The sequence below is a fragment of the Hipposideros armiger genome, unplaced genomic scaffold (genome assembly GCF_001890085.2).
Source record: "Hipposideros armiger isolate ML-2016 unplaced genomic scaffold, ASM189008v1 scaffold_349, whole genome shotgun sequence".
NCBI lineage: Eukaryota > Metazoa > Chordata > Mammalia > Chiroptera > Hipposideridae > Hipposideros > Hipposideros armiger.
In genome coordinates, this window is record NW_017731699.1 from 795,073 (window position 1) to 814,753 (window position 19,681).

At 45.3% G+C, this 19,681-nt stretch overlaps 1 protein-coding gene across 1 annotated transcript in view; it reads left to right on the top strand.

The window, feature by feature from the left end:
- The window catches only part of CD58 (CD58 molecule), a 51,940-nt gene that overhangs the window by 17,693 nt on the left and 14,566 nt on the right, over window positions 1-19,681 (top strand). Inside the window, exons 2-3 of the mRNA XM_019661472.1 lie at window positions 5,596-5,913; window positions 15,115-15,378. Of these exons, the coding sequence (XP_019517017.1) occupies window positions 5,596-5,913; window positions 15,115-15,378 (582 nt within the window). The remainder of the gene's footprint in view (window positions 1-5,595; window positions 5,914-15,114; window positions 15,379-19,681) is intronic.

Sequence of the window (19,681 nt, forward strand, 5' to 3'; positions counted from 1 at the left end):
CTGTTGATCTCTGTCTTTATGTCTGTCAAAATCTGTTTTATATATTTAGGAGCTCCTATGTTGGGTGCATAGATGTTTACTAGGGTTATGTCCTCCTGTTGAATCGAACCCTTTATTATTATGTAATGTCCTTCTTTGTCTTTTATTGTAGTCTTCATTTTAAAGTCTATTTTGTCCGAAATAAGTATTGCTAGTCCAGCTTTATTCTCATTTCCATTTGCGTGAAATATCTTATTGCATCCCTTTACTTTCAGCCTGTGTTTATCTTTTGATCTGAGGTGAGTCTCTTGTAAACAGCATATGCAGGGGTCCTGTTTTCTTAACCACTCAGCCACTCTATGTTTTTTGTTGGAGCACTTAACCCATTCACATTTAAAGTGATTATTGATAGATGCATATTTATTGCCATTTTGTTATACAACAGGCTGGGTTAGCCTGTTTTCCCCTTTCTTCTGTTTAAAAAAGCCCTTTTAACATTTCCTGCAATGCTGGCTTGGTGGTAATGAATTCCTTAAGCTTATTCTTTTCTGAGAAGCTTTTTATCTGATCTTCAATTTTAAGTGATAGCCGTGCTGGGTAGAGCAATCTTGGTTGTAGGTCTTTATTTTGCGTCACTTTGAATATTTCTTGCCACGCCCTTCTCGCCTGCAGAGTATATGTGGAAAAGTCAGTTGTTAGTCTTATAGGAGTTCCTTTGTATGTAACCTGTGCTGTCTTTCTCTTGCTGCTTTTAGGATCCTGTCTTTGTCTTTAGCCTTTGCCATTTTAACTATAATGTGTCTTGGTGTGGACCTGTTTGGGTTCAGCTTGTTTGGAACTCTCTGCACTTCCTGGGCTTGTATGTTGATTTCCTTCACCAGGGTAGGGAAGTTCTCTGTCATTATTTCTTCAAATACATTCTCTATCCCTTGCTTCTTCTCTTCTCCTTCTGGTATTCCTATGATGCGAATGTTGTTGCGCTTGATGTTGTCCCACAGGTCTCGTAAAGTATTTTCATTGTTTTTGATTCTTTTTTCTTTTTGTTGTTCCAAGTGGGTGATTTCTGCTATTTTGTCTTCTAAATCACTGATCCGATCCTCTGCTTCATCTAATCTACTGGTGATTCCTTCGAGTGTGTTCTTCATTTCAGTTTTTGTATTCTTTAGTTCTACCTGGTTGTTTTTATATGATTTCTCTATCCTTCTTTATGTCCTCACTAAGTTCCTGAAGCATTCTTATCATCAGTGTTCTAAACTCTGTCTCTGAAAGGTTGGATACCTGTTTCATTTAGTTCCATTTCTTGAGGTTTCTTCTGATCTTTTACATGGGACATGTTTCTTTGTTTCTTCATTCTGGCTGTTGCTCTGTGATTGCTTCGATGTATTTAGATCACCTAGAAAGAAACAAAAAAAAGAAAGAAAAACAAAAAAGGAGCGGCTCTCTGCCTGTTTTAATCTGCAGACCACTTGCTCAGCAATAGAGAGACTCTGGGCGACTCTGCACCAGCTGTTGGGGGGAAGGGCTCAGTGCGTCATGCGCCGACCTCCCTCTAGACTTGAAGTAAGCTTCCCACGATTAGTTGCTATGTGCTCTGGAACCGTGCTCACCACCAAAAATTCTCATAGGTTGTTGGGAGCTGTCTGCTGCTGCAAAAAACCCTCAGTGGCCACGGAGGTGGGTGCCAGGCACCAGGGGCTCAGGGTGCCCCCAGCAATACAGCTCTAGGTGGGTGGGGGAGGCCCCCAAGGCACCACAGGATGTTATCCGTGGCCCCCACCAAGTCAGAGCAGCATGCACTCCTGCACCAGCAACCAGCCCGCACATATGCGCCAGGAAAGCCCCAGCTGGATCACTGCAGGCACACAGCTCAAGGCCCAACACTCCCAGGAAAACTCCCAGTCTCAGCCTGTCCCAATCAGCCACTCACAGATCAGGTTGAGCAGCCCGACAGCCAATTGCCACCCTGGAAACTCGGCATGCGCAGTGTGGAGAGTGGGGACCCAAGGCGACTCGCGCACTCCCACGACTCAATGAACAGCCTGTTGGAGCCCAAGCATGCCTGCCAGGCGTTTCCCTGGCTACGACAGCACAAGCAGTGTGGAGGGTGGGAATCCAAGGCCGCATGCGCGCGCGTGCACACACCCTGCCTGTGCCAATTCCACCAGACGAATGCGGTCTTGGGCCTGACCCTCTGTGGGAGGGCCCAACCCTGAAAAAATGGCGCCCTCCTGTGCACTACTCTTGTGCAAGCTCCACACCAGGGGGGCAATGGTCCCAAAACCTCCAGCTCACGCACCAAAAGTGTTCAGTTCAGTCCTTCCCGCAGGCTCCTGGGCCCTGCTCACACAGCTACTCCCTCCACCAGAGACCAGGTGAGTGCTCACCGGCGAGCGAGTCCGTGTGTCAGCTCCACTGGTTCTCTAGCCGCCCTCAGCCTCACCAAGTTGAGCAAAGAGAGTCCTCGCTAATTTCTGTTTCCAGCTATGGTAGAACGCCTGTTCCTGGAAAAGTAACTCTGGGCTGGTGAGCGTGGTGCAGGGCCGGAGGGTCTCTCCCCCAACCGGAGAAGCCTCATCACCACTGAGGTGTCCCTCACGGGGTTCCTTTTTTTTAAATGTATTTTTTAAGTACATTTTTAAAAATAAAGAGTTAATCTTATTTTATCCCTGTCCTGTTTAAAGGTCTCTGGTGGCTTTCTCGTCACACAATAATGGGCAGGGTGTAGTTTGTACAGGGTCCTGTGAGGACTGGCCCTGCCTGTGGCGTGTCCAGCCACTCACGCCTCCTCTCGTGTCATTTGCCTTGGGGTCTTTTCCAGAGCCATCGACTCTGGACATGGACCTGCCCCACGCCCTTGGCACAGCTCACTGCTACTCATTCTTCACTGCCCTAACCCCTCGTTGGCTCCCGAAGTCAGTGCTCTTAGTGATAAAAGTGACTCAGGATAGGGTGTTTTAGTGATGCCCTATGCTTCTACCTGGTGGCATGGAACACAGTTGCAGTTGTTGGATGTTTGTCTAATCTGTGTAAAGTCTGACTTCTCTAACAGAAAGTAAGCTCTAAGAGGCCACGGAGTGTGCCTGCCTTGTTCTCGGAGGTCCCACGCAGAATAGATGCCCGGTGGATATTTCCAGAATGAATGAATGACAGGACCATGCTGTTGTGAAAGGGGAGCTGAACAAGGAGTCAGAATATCTGTGTTCTGGTCCCTCTGCTGCTGTAAACTTGCCGAGTGACACTGAGCAGCTGGTACCCCTCTCAGAGCCAGTTTCCTCATCTGCAAAATGGGCTTAGCAACACCTCAGCCCATGGATGTGGAGAGGGGGCAAGTGGGACTCAGGAGAGTGCACGCACACACCCGGCAGGAGGAGGCACTCAGTAACTCGCTCTTGGTTTTCTGGGGGCCCTGTCACTTCGCCTGTGAAATGGGGGTATTTTTGACTAAATAATTTGTCGAGTTTCTTCGAGCTCAGAATTACTGCAAGTCTTTGAACCTCCCCTTTCTCCACCCTGCTTCTCCTCATGCAACTCCTGACTTCCTGTTCTCAGTCCACAGGGAACATTGCTTCTCTCAGAAAAAGACAGAAGTCATCGTATGCAGCCAGCGTGCGGCAGTTCATCTCATACCTCTTCTCTTCCACCTCCATCCCACCATCTCACTCATTCACTCACTCATTCATTCACTCATTCAGTCATTCATTCACCCACTCACTCATTCACCCATTCACTCATTCATTCACCTACTCATTCATTCATTTACTCATTCATTTGTTCACACCTTCATTCATTCACTAACCCACTCATTCATTCATTCAGTCATTCATTCATCCACGCATGCATTCATTCACTCATCCACTCATTCACCCTCTCATTCATTCATTCATTCATTCACAAGACATTTCAAGCCTCCACCAGTGTGTGGATAGACCCTCCCGCCCTCTGATCCTGTTCCTTTAATCTGCCTTCCCACCAACTGTTGTTGCGTGGGAGAGAGAGTGCATAATCAGCAAAGCAGCAGAGGATGCTGGTGTATTTTTGAGGGCACTGTCCCTTAATTAAGAGAGATGGGTTCTAAAAAAATCCTTGCAAATAGACATATGAGGGATATTTGCTTCTTATTTGAAATTACTGAACACGGTTGCCTACAATTGATCTATTTAACATTGTTGATTTTTCCCACACTCTTTCAATTACCCTGATTGCTACCAGACAAACTTCAAGCAAGTTTTAATTTATCTTTAATGCCTTTCCCTTAACAGCTGTCCTTCTCTCTTAACAAGAAAGTCAAGTCTGGAGCACGATGTGTTTAAAGCCCTTTTGGGGTATCAAGAATATCCCAGCCTTGGTAGTAAGCATGTCATAATCAGATTGGCGTGGAGGGGGCGGGAGGCTCTGATTTGAAGTCTCAGTCAGTTTCTTTGCTGAAGATACTCCCCCCAGCATGATCTGACGAGTCGACCAGAGACGTGAACATTTGGCTAGTGAGCAATGGTTGGAATCAGCTCCAGTCACCCAGTCCCCAAGTCCTTAATCACTGTGCCCTGCCTTGCTTCCTTTCGCTGTTTCTGATCTCGATGGCACCCATGGCAGCCACGAAAGAGGCCTGGCAGTGGCCATTAACCCCTCCCTCTCCCTTGTCCCCCATAGCTCGTCACTGAATCCTGTGATTTCTCTCAGACTGGTCTTGCTTGAGTCTGTCCACTCGTCCATCCGCGCCGCCAGCATCCTGGTCTGGTCTGTCCAGGCCGCCCCCCTCTTGCTGCTGCACCGCCTCTGTTCTGCTTTTTCTGCTCAACGCCTGTGGCTGTCAACCACTGTCCACTCTGCAGACTTAAGTGACGTCATGCTGGTCTTATGTGTAAAACCTTTCTGTGGCTGTCCCTTGCCATTAGGGCAAGTTCCAAACCCTTAGTCTATCTTACCCGACACCCCCTAGCCCCCCACTCACATACACGGTGATCTTACCCCAGCCTGCCCGGCAGCCTCCTTCCCTACCTGGAACCCCCTTGCTCTCTGCACTCCAGCCGTTTGGAACTGCTCGTATTTCCTCAAAACATGCCAAGTTCCTTCTTGGCTCAGGGCCTGCCCTTTGGAGGCGCTGCTTCATCCGTCGGTATAATCACCTCTCCCCCACTCCTTGCCCAGCCCTCAGCTGGCTAACTCCTCTCATCCTTCAGGGCTTTGTCATCCTGTGTCACTTTCAGCATGACTTCTGGGGAAGGCCCTTGGCTAGGTGGCTCTCCTGGCCTCTTCAGGGTCTTCTCCACAGAATGAAACTTCTGGCAGGCCTGTTGGAGCACTAGCTGTCTTGCTTGCTGCCATATTCCCGGCATCGCCCACGGTACCTGGCATGTAGTTGGTACCCCATGTACGTTGAATCCACTTGGATCTATGTGAGTCCCAATTCCCCATTCAAAAGGAAACTCTCCATGGTCAAGCATCTTGTACTTCCTGTACTTTCTGACAGCAGTTTATTAGCTTAGCATAAAAAGTAGCTGAAGAATAATTTTTACAACTAAATTTAACTTTTTTCCCCCCAAAAGAACATCTTGAAAGGTGGTTTTCTGTTTTCGACAAAGTCATGTTTCTCCTAACAATTTTTTTTTTCCCTCCTAGGTTTCATCAGCTGTGAAACCCTGCGGATATATGGAGCTATGAGTGGGAATGTCACTTTGTCTCTACCAAGCCCTATAAGCTTTACAGAAGTTTTATGGAAAAAAGGAAAGGATAAAGTCGCAGAGTGGGATGAAAAGGATCCTATCAGAACGTACCCACCTTTTAAAAATAGGGTTCATTTAGACACTGTACATGGTAACCTCACCATCTTTAATTTAACATTATTGGATGAAGATGAATATGAAGTGGAATTCTTCTCCCTCGAGAACATGATATTTATGAAAGTCCTTAGTAAGAAGTTTGTTCTTAAAATCCTTGGTGAGTATTCCATCAATTGATTTGTTTCAAATGGCAAATTTCCACCTCTTTGAAGAGACTAATACAGGCTTACAAGTATGAGAAACAAAATATTTCATTATCACATGTTGTCAGAGTTTTCCTGTCTTTCTGGTACACAGACACTTTGAATTCCCCTGTCATCCATCCTCTGGGTGAGGAGAGGTTGTGACGGAATTGGGGAAAACAGCATCAGTTGGGTGGAGCTGCTGCCAGCAGTATCACTTAACTTGCTAGAATGTTCTGGAAAATGATTTCTTGGCAGCAGTGAACTCAGAACTCTTTGAGCTCCATTCATGGATGATGGCGCACTCTAAATTAGACTTTCTGTTTCCTCTTGGGGCTCACCCAGGAGCTGGATTTTTTTTCTCTTAGATCACTCTAAACTAGAACTGGAGATAGAATACAGGTTCCTCCATGTTTCTCGTTGATGTTTCTAGTTTATTCTCCTTCTCTCATCTCTAAAGCCCCTTCCTTGTTGCAGACATCTGTGGGCATATGGGTACCCCCCAATGTTTGGGGTTTTTTCAGTTTTATTGAGAAATGATGGTCATATATCACTGTGTAAGTATAAAATGGCCAGCATGACAGTTTGACATGCATATATTGTGAAACGATTACCACATAGGTTCAGCTAACACCCACCTTCCCATAGAGATGCAGTAAAAAAGAAAAGAAAGAGGAAAAGAAAACAAGGATAAAAAATGTCTTCTTGTTACAGGAACTCGTAGGATTTACTCTCTGAACAGCTTTCCTGTATGTCCTACAGCAGCGCTAGCTGTAGTCACCCTGCTGCATATGACACCCTAGTACTTATTTATCTTATAACTGGAAGTTGGCACCTCTTGACCACCTCCATCCAATTCTCACTCCCTTACCCTTCACCTCTGATCTTTTCTTTTTCTATGAGTTTGATGGTTTTTGTTTTTTTTTTAAGATTCCACATATAAGTGAGATCATACAGTACAGTATTTGTCTTTTTCTGACTTCTATCACTTAACACATAATGCCTTCAAGGTCCATCCATGTTGTCCCACATGGTAGAATTTCCTCATTCTTTATGGTTGAATAATATTTCGTTGTATGTGTGTACCGCAAATTATCCATTCATCCATCGATGGACACTTAGGTTGTTTCCATGCCTTGACTATTGTACATAATGCTTTAGTGAACTATGCCCCAATATTTCGATCCCTTTAGTTGCCTGGTTCATTGTCACCATTTCCAATGTTCCTGCTTTCCTAATTCTTGGTGATTGTAATATTTAGTTAAAAGTTCTTTCTAATATCCTGACTTCTCAGTCCTTGCTCTCCTGTAATGATCTTGTCCTCTTCCCTACCTTACCTCTCCCCATGGCTATGACCTAGAACTTGTCATTACCAGTAATTCTGCCCCCATTGTCTCAGTGTCAGGCATCCCACCTCTTCTGCTGGGAGCTCACTTCCTCTGCTGACGCCCTCCCTGACTTCCTGACATAGCCTAGGTGCCATGGTCATTCGCAGGGCTCACTCTGGCAGATGCGGTAGCTTCCTTGCTCCTTTTTTGACAGGTCGTACTCACCTTGTTAGTCCAACCAGGTGCAATCCAACATCCCACCTATTCTGTGCTCACACACGTGTGGCTGCAGAAAAACATGTCACCTTGCAGAGTCTCATACTTTACATTTCTCATCACTTACCTCAACTAAATCCAATTTGTCTTTCGTGTCCTCACTCACGCACTCTCCTAGCACTTACCTTTCCTCAAACCTTGAACACCTCCTTCTCCAGACCCACTCCTCAGCTGAAGGCTTTGCTTCTTGTTTCCCAGGGGAAAAGAAGCAACCGGAAGGAACTTTCTGCAACTCTCACCACCAGCCCCCCTGCCTCCCTGTACCTGACTCTCTATACCCTGTTCTCTCCCCTTCCTGTTCGGAAGTCCCCACAGTTCTCACCTCGGGCCAAAGGACCTGCACTCAGATATGACTGTAGTCATTGTACCCACTCCCTCTTTACAGTGAAATCCCCCGTGGTGGCTTATTGCCGTCAGCATGCACATAAGCGATTATTCATACCGTCATTGTAACCCTCGCATGTGCAAGCCCTCTCATGGCCCCTCTACCCCTCCAACTACTATCCACTTTTTCTCTTTCAGTTTCTCTCCAGAAAATCTCCTTGAAGAAATTGTCTATATTCACTCTTTGTAAACTCTTCTCCTGTTCACTTTTTTTTTTTTTAAGATTTTATTGGAGAATTGGGGGAAGGGAAACAGTGTTGGGGAATTGGGGAAGGTGAACAGCCAAGTTGTTGTCCTTCAGTCTTAGTTGTGGAGGGCACAGCCAGCTCAGTTCCCAGGTCCAGTTGCCATCTGGCTGTTTGACGGCAGCTTGCGGCCCCTCAGCTCACGGTGCCGTGTTCAATTCTAGTTGCGGGTGGGCGTAACCACTATCCCATGTGAGAGTCAAACCAGAAACCTTGTTGCTACGAGAGCACACTCTAAACACTTAGCCATCTGGCCACCCATTGGCAGCTCACCGGCCGCTCAGCTCAAGGTGCTCAAGGTACCGTGTTCAATCTTAGTTGCGGGTGGGCATGGCCCATCATCCCATGTGGGAGTTGAACCGGGAATGTTAGGAGCACGCGCTCTCACTATTCTCAGCGGTAGCTCAGCTCAGGCGCAGCTCACCAGCCCATGTGGGAATCTAACCGGTGACCCTGTTGCTCAGAGCTCAAGCTCTTAACCAACTGAGCCACTCGGCCGGCCCTCTCCTGTTCACTTTTAACCCGCTCTGAATAGGCTTCCCTCCGCACTGCTGTACCCAAACTCCTCCTCAGTAAATCCAGTGATCCATTCCCCTCCCACATCGCTCTCCACCGTGAGCAGCTTTTGTCACAGCTGAGCACTCCCTCTTCTTTGAAATACTCACTTCAGCTTCGTATTCTGGTTTTCTTCTAACTCACCAACCGTTTCTACTCCATTTCCTTCGCTGGTTCTCTTGTCTGTCTCCCCAGCCTCTTAACATTGGGCCTCTTCCCTTCTCTGCCTGCATTTACCCCCAGCTGGGTGAGTTCATCCCGTGTCAGGACTTACTATCTCGATGATGATTGAGATCTGGAGCTCCAGCCCACACCCCTACTGACCTCCCTGTGTGCATATCTGACTGCCTCTAACTCCACTCACACATCTAATTGGCCTCTCCAATATCACGTGTCCAAAAGTGAGTTCATGATCTTCCCCTTAAACCCATTTCTCTCCAAATCTTTCCCCTCTTGGCTAATGGCAGCTCCATCCTTTCAGTATCTCAGGCTAAAGCCTTGGTGTTGTCCTGGACATCTCTCTTTCTCTTGAACATCATGTTTGCTCCACCAGGAAATTTTGGCTCTACGTTCAAAATGTAAGCAGAATCTGACCGCCTCTCCCCACTTCCTCTGGTGCTGACCGGGCCTCCTTCATCCTCATCTGGACAATTGCAGCAGCCTCTTAATTGGTCTTCCAGCTTCCACCCTTTTCCCCTACAGTTTATTTTTAAATGCAGCAGCCGGAGAGATCTTCTTAAAACAGAAGTCAGATCACCTCACTCATCTGTTTAACCCATTTTAGAGGCCCCATCTCACTCAGAGTTAAACTTAACATCTTTCCAGTGACCTGCCAGGCTGTACGAGACCTGGCCCCGTGACCTCTCTTGGCTGTTCTTTTTTTTTTTTTTTTTCAAAGATTTTTTTTTTATTGGGGAATTGGGGGGATGGGAACAGCTCTGGGGAATTGGGGGAAGGGGAACAGACAAGTTGCTGTCGTTTTGTTCTTCAGTCTAGTTGTGGAGGACGTTGCTTCACTGGCCCAACTTGGCACCATCATTGCGCTCTTCCCGGGCGAGGCAGATCAGTCGCTGGCTTCTGGATGGCCGCTCACGCTGGCTGCTGGCTACATACAGTAGCCCATGGCAACCCACTGCAGCAGGGGCTACAGCCTAGCCATTGCCGGCGACTCACAGGAGCCCAGCTCCAGGTTGAGCTGTTGTTCAGCATCTTAGCTGTAGAGGGCAGTGTCACTGGCCCTCATATGAGGGATCCGAACCGGGGCCCTCTGGCGTCCCAAACCAGTTCTTAACCATCGCGCCACTCGGCCGGCCCTCTTGGCTGTTCTTTGACCTCTGAGTCATGCCCTTGCCTTTCCTGTGCAGCCTCTCAATTTCACAGCTGCATCTATACCCAACTCTCCCCTCTACTGGGTCACAGGTTCCCTTGTTTTATCTCAGAAGTGGGTGTAGTTATAGGCCCACTTCCTCTATCCAAAGGTGTTTTTGGAAGACCCAACTGAAGGCAAAGTGTGGAAGATGATTTCCGGGGGATGGAGAAGAGGCAGAAAGTCCCATATAGCACTTCAAGTCTGCACTCCCCAAGTTTGGTGTGAGGTAGTCGCAGTGGAACAAATGTGGTGACCAGCTTGTGGGCAGCTATTACCAGTTCACCTGTCTGGTCCCCTGGAGACATGGAAAAAAGTGAGAATTTCTCTCTTGTTCACCATGGTAGCCCCAGAGCTCAGCAAAGGATTTGAATAGGTAACAGGCCCTCAGTAGGTATTTGTTGTATCGATGAAAACAATCAAACGGGTGAATGGGAGGCCAGTGGCACCAGTGACAGAAATGGGGGCTCTCAGACTAAGTGGCTGGTTTATCTGGAAGGTGATGTACTCCATTGAGATTAACAAAGCTTGTTAAGATGTCCGGGCATCCTATTAGAAGAACCAATCGGTGCCTTTGAAGAAGCAGACTCTGCAAAGCCTGGAAGTTGGGGGATCTGGCAGTGTGTAGGGCAAGCAGACCAAAAGATTGATTGAGAATTTAGATAAGAATCAAATGCATTTTTAAGAGCCCTGTTATAAAGTATGGACAACCGAGTTCAAAACATTTGAGTACACTTCTATTTTTATTTTATTTTTTTTAAGCTGAGCCATCCTGCCACCTGTTGGCAGCTCGGCGGCAACTCAGCTTGGGCCGGGACTCGAACTGCTGTTACTCAGAGCTCGCACTCTTCAGCGAGCTCTTAACCAACTGAACCACTCAGCTGGCCCTTACACTTCTATTTTTAAACTTGATGAAATGCTGAACATTTTTAATTTTTGAAGTTCCATGTTCACTCTACAGAGGTGCATGATTTTGGTAGTCAAACCAACTGGATAGCCCTCCGGAAGCTTAGCAAAGGTCTGCCGACCAGCAAAGTCCAGGGGACCTGAGCTCCTGTCAGGAGGCAGTGATATTGGCAATATGGAAGGTGAGACTTCCCGTTCTGGTTCAGGAATCTGGATTTTAGCCTGTGGCAGTGGGAGCCATTGTATGCAATCCTGGAGCAGGGAAGTGAATCCTTGATGAAATATATTTTTGGAAGATTAATTAGAATGTGGGTATTCATGGTGGCTTCGAGAGGGGTGGCAGCAGGTCAGAGGCTACTGAGATCAGGTAGACAGAGGTAATGGTCATAGATGTTTGGAAAGGAAAGTAGCAGAAGATAATCCAAGAAAGAGTCAACAATATTTATATTTTGCTATAAAAAGACCTAAGATGACTTAAGGTTTCATATCTGAATGAGAAAGCGATTGGTCATACTTTTGTTTTAGCATTGAGGAAGTCATGGTTTTTTGAAGGTGTGTTGAGACTTTAGTGGCTTGGGTTTCATCCGGAGACACCAGGCCTAACGGAAGACTTGCAGAAAGCTTGTTTTAGAAGGGGGATTTCCTGGCACCTCCTAAATTCAGGTCACCCACTCCCTTCTGTGTGTAAGTTAGCTTTCTTTTTTCCTTCAAAATCCCCTTAAAATTTCCACTAACGTTTATTAGTTCTTTCACATCCCCTTTATGGTCTTGGTAATGTTCATGTAAATAGAATTAACTATTCCATCCTTAGATGGCCTGGACTGGTGTATGACTTCTTACTAACATTCGTGGAGATATACAAATGCCATCATATGTGGATAAGAAGTCCTCATGTCTTACAGAGTGGTGAGCTGAGTGAATTTTTGATGAGCCAGTTGCTCGGCGGCCGAGGAACGAGTCGTGGGAGACCAGAATCGGTCTATTAGAATTTATTGGGCATGTTTGAGCTGCGGGAGATCAGGCTAGAAAAGACCTTAACCTCCCCCGCAAAAAGGGGTATGGAGTTTTATATGAGGGGGTAAACGAGGTTGTTCCCCCTTCAGTGCTTCAGAGGGTTTTCATTGCATTGTCTCTCTCAACAAAGGGTTTTGGGGCATGACCAAGGTTCCACATCCTGGCCCCCAGGCCGCCATCTGGACCACCCAGGCCCACTGATCACAAGCCCCTAGGAGACAAACACAAGCCAGCAGGTTCAAGGTACAAAGCAAGACAAGATGGCTTTCGATATAAGGTTTCTGCTCGTGGCCTAAATATGGCCTAACATCAACTAATTAAGTTATTTTAGGGATAATGTAGGTACATTTCTTGCCTGTTGAATGCTCTGCAAGGGACCGATGTAACTAATATTTGTTAGATACAGCTGTGGTAAGGCCCAAGGGCAGTGAGAGCATAGGAAAGCTTCTAGACAGAAAGATCTGCGGTGTAGAAGCTCTGACCCACACGTTGCAGAAAGGTTTGCTTACGCGTTGTTGAGCTAGATAGGCAACCCTGGTGTAACGAGGCCACCAGAAAGAACCTCTGTAGAGTTAAGTGGGTTCTAACGACAAGGAAGATGATACTAGCACTTCCACATGTTTCCTCTCACAGCACTTTCATATTCCACTTGACCTTTACAATGACCTTATAGAGTATCATATTTCCTTTTTACCGATGAAAATGACACAGACTTAGCAATGGGTGTCTCCGTTTGAAGAACAAGAGCCCGGCTGGATGATTTCTTAGGCCTTGCAGCTCCTCCAGGATCTGTGTTCCAGGGTCACTGACACACCAAGCCAGGGCCAACGTTCCTACCTCCCAACCCCTGGTCCGTGACCCTTCTGCTCGAATCACACGCCCCCCTGGGGAGCCTCCCCTTGCTAGCCTTATGCTGCATTACAGCTAGCACTTGTTAAGTGCTAATACTGTGCCAGGCACTGTAATAATAATTATAATTCTTGTATGAGTTAGTATCTGTATCCACTCATTTCATCCTCATCACAGTCATGCAGGGTAGATACTATTTGCTTCCTTATTGTACAGGGCAGGGAACCTAGGCACTAGAAGTGAAGTAACTTGTCCGAGGTCAAGTGGCTTGTAGTAGTGGAGCTGGGGTATGAACCCAGGCAGTCAGGCTCCTGAGTCCATGCTCTTAGCCGCCATACCATTCTTTTTTGGAGGTGAGCTATTGAAGAATTGACATTTTATAGAGTGGAGAGAGTAATTTGAAGACTGCCTCTCTGAATTTGTCCCTCCCTCCCTCCCTCCCTCCATCTATCCCAACACCTGCCCTTCTTATTGAGGTGCCGGCTGTGCGGCTCGTATTATGTCAGGTACTGTGGTTGAAAGGCGAATAATAATATCTAGTCGTTACCCTCCAAGATGCACAGTCTGAGGGGGCTCACAGTGTACCTCTGTTCAGTTTAGGAAGTGTTTGATGAAAAACTAGACGTTGGCCAACCTAGATCAATAAGCTAGAATCTGTAAGAGAACACGGAGCACATCAGAATCCCCTGGGATGGTGGGCCCAGGAACCTGTGTTTTAGCACACACCTCAGGCCATTCTTATGCACACCGATACGTGAAAACTGGCTCCTGTAGAACACGTTTAGAGAAGTAGGGAGCTTGGCTGCCTGCCCCTGAGAACAGCCCAGCCCCACTGCCGAGTCAGGCACACGCACAGCAGTACCTGGACAGTCATTTCACTTCTCAGCCGTCCTGGAGACACTGGGGCTCCGTGCACGTGCCTGGGTGTGCCGGGCGGGAGGGGCTGAGGAGGCTGAGGGGGAGGGCTCTGGGCTCTCTGGAGCAAGTCCTCATCCTTTTGAAGGATATTGATCTGCTGCTTAAGATTGAAGTTGGAGAAAATTTTCCAGTGCTTAATAAGAGATTAAACATTCTTTTAACTAAAGCAAAACTTTAAAGCAGCATGTAACGAGTTATGTGAGCAAGATTAAACCTAAAAACCGAGAAAGCCCCAAGCAGAAAGGGAAGTGTGTGACCTGGGTTTCTACCAAAGCAGGCTGGGTGTCTGAGCGAGAAAGGATTCAGGGGGAACAGATGGGGGAAAGGTGAGTCGAACACTCCTTTTTAGATTATTGACTGGAGCTTAAGTGTTTGTCTTAGAAAATATCATTTTAAATGACAGCATATTATTCCATCATTTTGATGAACTTTAGCTTCCTGTAATTCTGTTCAGTAGGTGTTTATAATGGATTGGCATTTTATTATCCACGTGGCACCATGACTTTTTTTTGGGGGGGGGGTATATTTCATATATATATTGACATGTTTTCTCAAAATTCTTATGATGTAGTTTTGGGGGGAAAGTAGAGATGCAAGAAGGCATATGAGTGAACAAGTAAACAAATGACTAGTGGGACAGACTAATTAGCACTGAGATTTTAGAGGGCAAGGATGGTGGCGCAGTGTGACATGTGAGTGTCTTAGCCAGTGACATGCAGGTCCCGGCTGCCTTAGCCACGAGGCGCATCCGAGAGGAAAGCTGGAAGTGAGGCAGTTGTCTGACAGGGGCACATCTTACTCTGCCTGTCAGCAGGGCCAGCTCACCGTACCTTTTGCAAAACCCTTTGAGTCAGATATCTTTTGGAATGAAACATTTTTCAGATTTCAGAAAGGGAATATAAACGATTTCCTCTCTGTATTTGAAGAAGCACCCCACCACTTAGTTATAGGGGGAGCACCCTGGACTCAAGCACGTGACGATTGTTAGTAAAACATGATAATGACTCTTTGAAGTCAGTGAGAAAAATAAGCAGCATAAAACCTCATGTCCATTCCAGTGAGGATTTGCAGCTACATGACATTGCCGCCATCGGTGTAAAATCTGCTGCTGTCAGAATTGAGGATAAGGGATTAGGGGCCTGTGTGTGTGTTCTGGATTTGAGCAGGTCCACCTGAGCCAGAAGAAGAAAGAATTCTCCCCCATCAGTACTCAAGTAGGTGGCCTGCTCATCTCTTCAGACTCACAAGGAAGTTGGGAGCTCTTCCTAAATTTGCAGATGATGGGTCTAAATATTACTCTTTTTGTATTAAATATTACAATTTTTTTCCCCCCAGAGCCTCTTCCATCTCCGATCCTAAATTGTTCAGTGACTGATAGGAACATTACAGTCACTTGCAGGATCCCAGAAAATAACTACAGTCATCCAAACCTAGTAAACTATTCATGGCACTGCCATTCAGCGCAGTGTAACTACAGCGTAAATCCTGTGATGTATTTTGAGAAGGAAGATGTCCTTTCACAAGAAGTACAGTGTATCGTTAGTGATCCAGTAGACAAGAGGACATCATCGATCATTTTGGGTTCCTGTGTCCAAGATGGTGAGTAAATAACTAAATGTGCCGTGGCAGAGGTACTGTATACAAATGGGGTTCATGAACCAGTGGTGGTCTGTGGGTTTCAGCTCAATTCACAGATATAGTGGCTAACATACATTTCACAAATTTGAAATGTAAAGTGAGTTACAATCTTCACAGATACCCTGTTATACAGCTAACATTTTTAGCACTTTTTCTGTGTCAAGCACCATTCTAATACATGTGTGAATTAATTCATTCTCACACAACCCGATGAGTTGCATACTAGTGGTTATTCTTATTTTATGGGGAGAAACCAAGACACAGGAGTTTAAGTTGCTTGTTCAAGGTCCACAGCTAGTAAGCGGCAGAACCTGGTTTTGAAGTCAAGCTGTCTGGCTCCAGACCCCATGCTCCTCACTATTTACAGTACTGTTTCATAATATTCTTAATAACCATTATGTTGTCAAAGATTGCACATATGTTACAAGAATATGTATTTGATACATTTGTCTAGGCTAACGTTCAGTTAATCCCATGGCAGTCTGTCTCACCTGTGGTCTTTTTATGTTGTTTAAGTGTTAAGTACATTGTAATTTGCAATTTTATTATCTGTTTTTCACATTACTGTATCTTCACTTTACAAGCAAAAGGATCAGTGATTTGAAGGTGGTTTGTTAAAACATAAAAGAAGAGATGAATTATAGTATTGACTATAATTCAGAATAATATCGTAATTGTATCTAGTGAACAGTATTTCCAGAGTAGATAGGATGGGGCTAGGACGGGGTGACTCCTAGGATGGGGTGATTCCTAGGATGAGGTGATCCCTAGGGTGGGGTGATCCCTAGGATGGGGCTAGGATTTGGAATGATTTTTTCTCCAAACAAGCATTTGAAACAGAAAAAAAAATCAATTAGTGAATAGAATGAATATAAAAAATGTGAATTTTATTTGATTAGTGAACCATTCTCCTCAAGTCTCCAGTGTATGGTACTTTTTGAAACTTCAAATAATGGCATGAAGCCATTAAAGTTATGGTTTCATTTTCAGACAAAACAGTGTGACTTCTCAGGTAAAAACAAACACATATTTGCAGAAAAAAAGTGTAAGATGAGTTCCAGTTTGTAGCTGTTGGATTTGGTCCCTAACCACCGGGAAGGACCAAACCCACAGAGGTGTCACTCAAAGCGGCACCATTTGCACAAGTCACACAATTGCCTAGAAGATTTAAAAACCAGCTACAAACTTAATGACAGTTATGATGCTTGGAGCAAACACTCCTTTATTCATTCCACCTAGGGAGTGTGGCATAATACCAAGGCATACAGTGTAGAAATGCAGTTTGGGTGCTAGCGGATCGTTGACAATCAACACAAAACCAAACCAGTGTGCTTTTGGCTTTTGGCATGTGTGCAGTGCACATGACCAAGGAGAAAGAAGATGACCTTGTACAGAATTACCAAACAAGTGACAACCCTGAAAAGCTTCAGGTGTCCGGAGGCAAAATACTTGAAATAATTTCTGAATAAGTTCCTTTGTAGAATCACATGGAATATTTTAAGAGATTTGTAAGCATTTTTCCCTTGCACGGTTTTCAGTTAACCTTCCCATTGGGATCGAATGCTCATGTCAAATGCTTTTCCCTGAAGATACCTTGAGAAAAGATCATCACGATAGCATACCTCTCAGTGATATGAAATAAGTGTTGTGAATTTGAAAACGAACCCTTTTTGTTATTAAATAATGTGATTCATCTTTTTTCTTTTTTTTTTTTACATTTTCCCCCAAATTGACTGTTCCAATTACATTGTAGATTTTGAAAGTTTGAGAGGCATTGCTAGATAGTTCTTAGGTCCTTTAAATCCTAGAGTGTTGACATACGAGAGATATATCTGGGGTCCTGTGCTTGGTCTCCATTAACCAAATGTTGGAGGACCTTTTTCCGTTCTGTAAATTTGCAGCCTGAACTTAATGATCTAAATGGTTCTTTTCAACAAAGTCTAGGGTCTCTCTTTTTTTTTTTCTTTCCCCCATGATGATTTTCAAACACTATTCTGTGGAGTTGCGCACATCCTAGCAGATATAAATGCATGAAGGTGTAGCACTGAAATGCTGGATCTTCCTTTTTCTTACTTTTTTATGTAGCCTTTCTAATAATGCTTTATCAATGAAGTATAGTAACTCACATTGACTAACCTGCTACCTGTTTGCAGACCCGTCCACATACTGTTTCATTTGCTCCTCACCACCACTGTTGTAGACTGGCCAGACATGAGTTACTTACTTTATAAGAGGGAGGAGACAGGTTCAGCCAGGTGGGTGACTTCGCCAAGCTCACTTAAGTGATGGAGATAGCCTTAAAATGTAGGTCTTCCAGAGTTTATTTTCCGTGACACCACCCTGTTTCTATATTTCTCAAAATAAATTAAGAAAAATTTTGACTGAGTCACAGGAGTTATAGAGTGGAAACCATCCCATGTTAAATGATTGTAAAGATTGTGGGGAGTTCTGCAGGACCCAGGGGGTCAGGTTTCTTCAATCAATAACTTATGAAAGGGCAAGAAAAAGAGGTGATGGGGGAACTTACAGATTAAAGAGATTTAAGAAACGTGTTAATTCATTGAAATATATGGACCTTATTTGGTCCTGACTCAAACAAGAAAATGAATAAGAGGAGAAATTTAAACACTGATTGCATATTTGAGTATATTAAACACTTAATTAGTTTTTTTTTTTGGTTTTTTTTTCGAAATTGTATTGGGGAACAGTGTGTTTTTCCAGGACCCATCAGCTCCAAGTCAAGTAGATATTTCCAATCTGTAGGGTTGTCAGAAAAGTCATAACGTATTTTTCTGTTTTTCACTGCAAAAATGCGTCATGACTTTTCCGACAACCCACTAGTTGTGGAGGGCACAGCTCCTTGGCCCATGTGGGAATTGAACCGGCAACCTTGGTGTTATGAGCCTGCGCTCTAACCACCTGAGCTAATCAGCCGCCCCAAACACTTAATTAGTTTTTAGTTATGATAATGTCATGGTTATGTTTCATAAATAATCCCCATTTTTTTGGGGGGGCGGGGGTCATAGAATAAACATTTGTTATCACAGCACCGGTGGTCTGAGAAGGCAGCGGGTTAACACCTCCAAAAACTGCCTTCACCTTCTCAGACCAGTTTGGGGTATTTAAGGGAAACTATTCCTCTGAAGGCTACCTGACGGTTCCGGGGGTCTCCATGGAGCCTTCCTCTGGCAATGTGGCTCCAGTGGCATCAGCAACCCAGGAGCGATGATGGGCATCGCCTGGAAAGAATGCTAGACCATTGAGATTGTGATCAGTAAGCCTAAGGGTATTGATCATAAGTTTCAAGGTAATTTTCTAAAACATGGAACTGGGTGGGACAGGGGACATTCTGAGCTCAAGCTGCAAGGGGATGATCTATTGTTAAACTATAGGTCAAGGAAAGGTGAGGCTGCTTCAGGAACTAGTAACTAGAGGCAAGAAAACAGAGCAAAAGCTCATTCTATCCCAGCTGAGCAGAAAGGCGCCAGTGATGAGGGGCCCTGGTGTAACCCCCACCTCCGGGAGCAAAATCGCTCAGGAGCTGCTTCCAGAAGTCGGTTATGCACCAAGGAATCTGCCCAGTCTCAGGCAGCACCCGAGACCCTCCATAAGCGGAAAGACTTATCAGAAGAACCCAGAAGCTGTCCCGGCAGAGTCCCCAGAAACTGAAACCAGAGGGCAACCAATTCCGGGGCTCGTGCTGCCTGCACTACTCAGTCAGGAGACTGACACAGGTGCTGATTCATAGAATAAACGTTTATTATCAGAGCACTGGTGGTCTGAGAAGGCAGCAGGTTAACACCTCCAAAAACTGCCTGCTAATCCCCATCTTTTGGAAATATATACTGAAGTATTTATGGCTTAAAAACTGTGCTAGGGGCGGCCAGGTGGCTCAGTTAGAGCACGAGCTCTGAGCAACAGGGTTGCTGGTTCAATTTCCACATGGGCCAGTGAGCTGCGCCCTCCGCAACTATTGGGTTGTGGAAAAGTCATGATGCATGTTTGCAACACTTGGCACTAGTTAATTTTTGTAACTACTAGGGTCATTCACATCTGTGTTATTGCTATTTGACAGCTGACAGTTCTAGCTTCATTCTAAAAACAAATTGAGTGATTTAGTTGAGCTTTGGAGATTTTACAACAAGTTGAAGATGGAAGACCAAACTGCATTTTTGCCATATTTTACTGTTTTACTTCCATAAAGGGAAGAACGTGTGTCAAGCTTGTGAAAAGTTACTTGAAGTTTATGGTGACAGTGCTCTAC